Source organism: Rhinopithecus bieti, unplaced genomic scaffold (assembly GCF_001698545.2).
Source record: "Rhinopithecus bieti isolate Rb0 unplaced genomic scaffold, ASM169854v2 scaffold_64314, whole genome shotgun sequence".
NCBI classification, from domain to species: domain Eukaryota; kingdom Metazoa; phylum Chordata; class Mammalia; order Primates; family Cercopithecidae; genus Rhinopithecus; species Rhinopithecus bieti.
This window is the reverse complement of record NW_016824620.1, coordinates 339,526-341,632: the sequence shown is the minus strand read 5'-3', so window position 1 is coordinate 341,632 and position 2,107 is coordinate 339,526. Positions and strand designations below refer to the sequence as shown.

Sequence of the window (2,107 nt, the reverse complement as noted above, 5' to 3'; positions counted from 1 at the left end):
ATCCCTGCCCAACCAGCACTTCATTCTTTATAAAACTTTCTATAATGCTTTATTTGAATGTTACTATTACGTGCTTTCTAAAATGGTGTGAACTACCAAACTCATGGATTCTCACTAGGTTATCAGGCATACAGTAGTCTTTATCAGAATCAAATGAAACTTCATTAAAAAAAAGAAAACTACCAATATAGAAATTCTTGAGTATGATTCACACTTAACTGCTGGCACTATAATTTGTAGCTCTTTGATTCAGAATGTACATAGTACTCATGTTTTAGGTAATTGGTAATACAGTTTATTTTATTTTATTTTATTTTTTTTATTTATTTTTTTTTTTGAGACGGAGTCTTGCTCTGTCGCCCTGGCTGGAGTGCAGTGGCCGGATCTCAGCTCACTGCAAGCTCCGCCTCCCGGGTTTACGCCATTCTCCTGCCTCAGCCTCCGGAGTAGCTGGGACTACAGGCGCCCGCCACCTCGCCCGGCTAGTTTTTTGTATTTTAGTAGAGATGGGGTTTCACCATGTTAGCCAGGATGGTCTCGATCTCCTGACCTCGTGATCCGCCTGTCTCGGCCTCCCAAAGTGCTTGGATTACAGGCTTGAGCCACCGCGCCCGGCCCTTTATTTTTTTTTTTTTTTGAGACAGTCTCGCTCTGTCACCCAGGCCAGAGTACAGTAGCGTAATCTCAGCTCACTGCAACCTTCACCTCCTGAGTTCAAGCAATTCTCCTGCCTCAGCCTCCCCTGCTTCTGGGATTACAGGCACGTGCCACCACACCCAGCTAATTTTTGTATTTTTAGTAGAGATGGGCTGTCAACATTCACCACATTGGTCATGCTAGTCTGGAACTCCTGACCTCAGGTGATCCCCCCACCTCAGCCTCCTAAAGTGTTGTGATTACAGGCGTGAGTCACCACGCCCAACCTAAAGTTTAAATTTTCCTTAAAAAAAAAAAAAGTGTCCAAAGACCTAAAAGGGCTAAAACTAAAAAACTCTTAGAAGAAAATATAAAAATAAATCTTCATGACTTCAGATTTGGCAATGGGGACCATGGGGAGTGACTGCTAACAGGTACAGAGGTACAGGGTTTCTTGGGGGGTAATGAAAATATTCTAATATCTATTGTGGTAATTATTGTACAATGTTGTAAACACGGTAAAAACCACTGAATTGTACACTTTAGATGAGTGAATTGTTATGTGTAATTTATATTTCAAAAGGTTGTTTAAAAAATTCTATAACATAAGCAGCTTGACACAGCTAATGAGACACTCACCTCTCTCTCAAATTCATCCTCCTCCTCCAAAAGATCATACACCTGCTCTAAAAGCTGAACTCCCAGGCCATGAATTACATCAGCTCTCAAGACTTCAACTAGTCTCCTGATCTTTTCAGAACCTGGCATGATAGCTAAAAGGCAATAACAAAGACAAAGGGAAAATAAACACTTTTACCACTATAGCAAGAACACCGCAATTTTTTAAATTTTGCATTTTATTTTATTTTGAAACTGAGTCTCGTTCTGTTGCCCAGGCTGGAGTGCAGTGGCACGATCTCGGCTCACTGCAAGCTCCACCCCCTGGGTTCATGCCATTCTCCTGTCTCAGCCTCCCCAGTAATTGGGACTACAGGTGCCCGCCACCACGCCTGGCTAATTTTTTGTATTTTTAGTAGAGACGGGGTTTCACTGTGTTAGCCAGGATGGTCTCGATCTCCTGACCTCGTGATCTGCCTGCCTCGGCCTCCCAAAGTGCTGGGATTGCAGGCGTGAGCCACTGCGCCTGGCCTATTTTTTTTTTAAGTGACAGAGTCTTGTAGTGTCATGGGGATGTAGTGCGGTGTGACCATAGCTCACTATATAGCCTCTAACTTCTGAGCTCAAGCAATCATCCTGCCTCAGCTTCCCAAGCAGCCAGAAAGAACTACAGGAATGCGCTACCACCTGCAACTAATTCTTAAATTTTTTGTAGTGATGGGGTCTATGTTGTCCTGGTTGGTCTTGAACTCCTCCTGGCCTCAAGCAATCCTCTCACCTCGGTCTCCCAAAGCAGCGAGACTACAGGCTCATTATACCACACCAGGCCTTTTTTTTTTTTTTTTTTTTTTTT

The 2,107-nt window shown here is 43.2% G+C and overlaps 1 protein-coding gene across 1 annotated transcript in view; it reads right to left on the bottom strand.

Annotated features, from left to right (window-relative positions):
* NEK4 (NIMA related kinase 4) overlaps positions 1–2,107 on the bottom strand; it is a 78,367-nt gene that overhangs the window by 42,008 nt on the left and 34,252 nt on the right. The window contains 1 exon segment of the mRNA XM_017862430.1: positions 1,276–1,409. Coding sequence (XP_017717919.1) covers positions 1,276–1,409 — 134 coding nt within the window.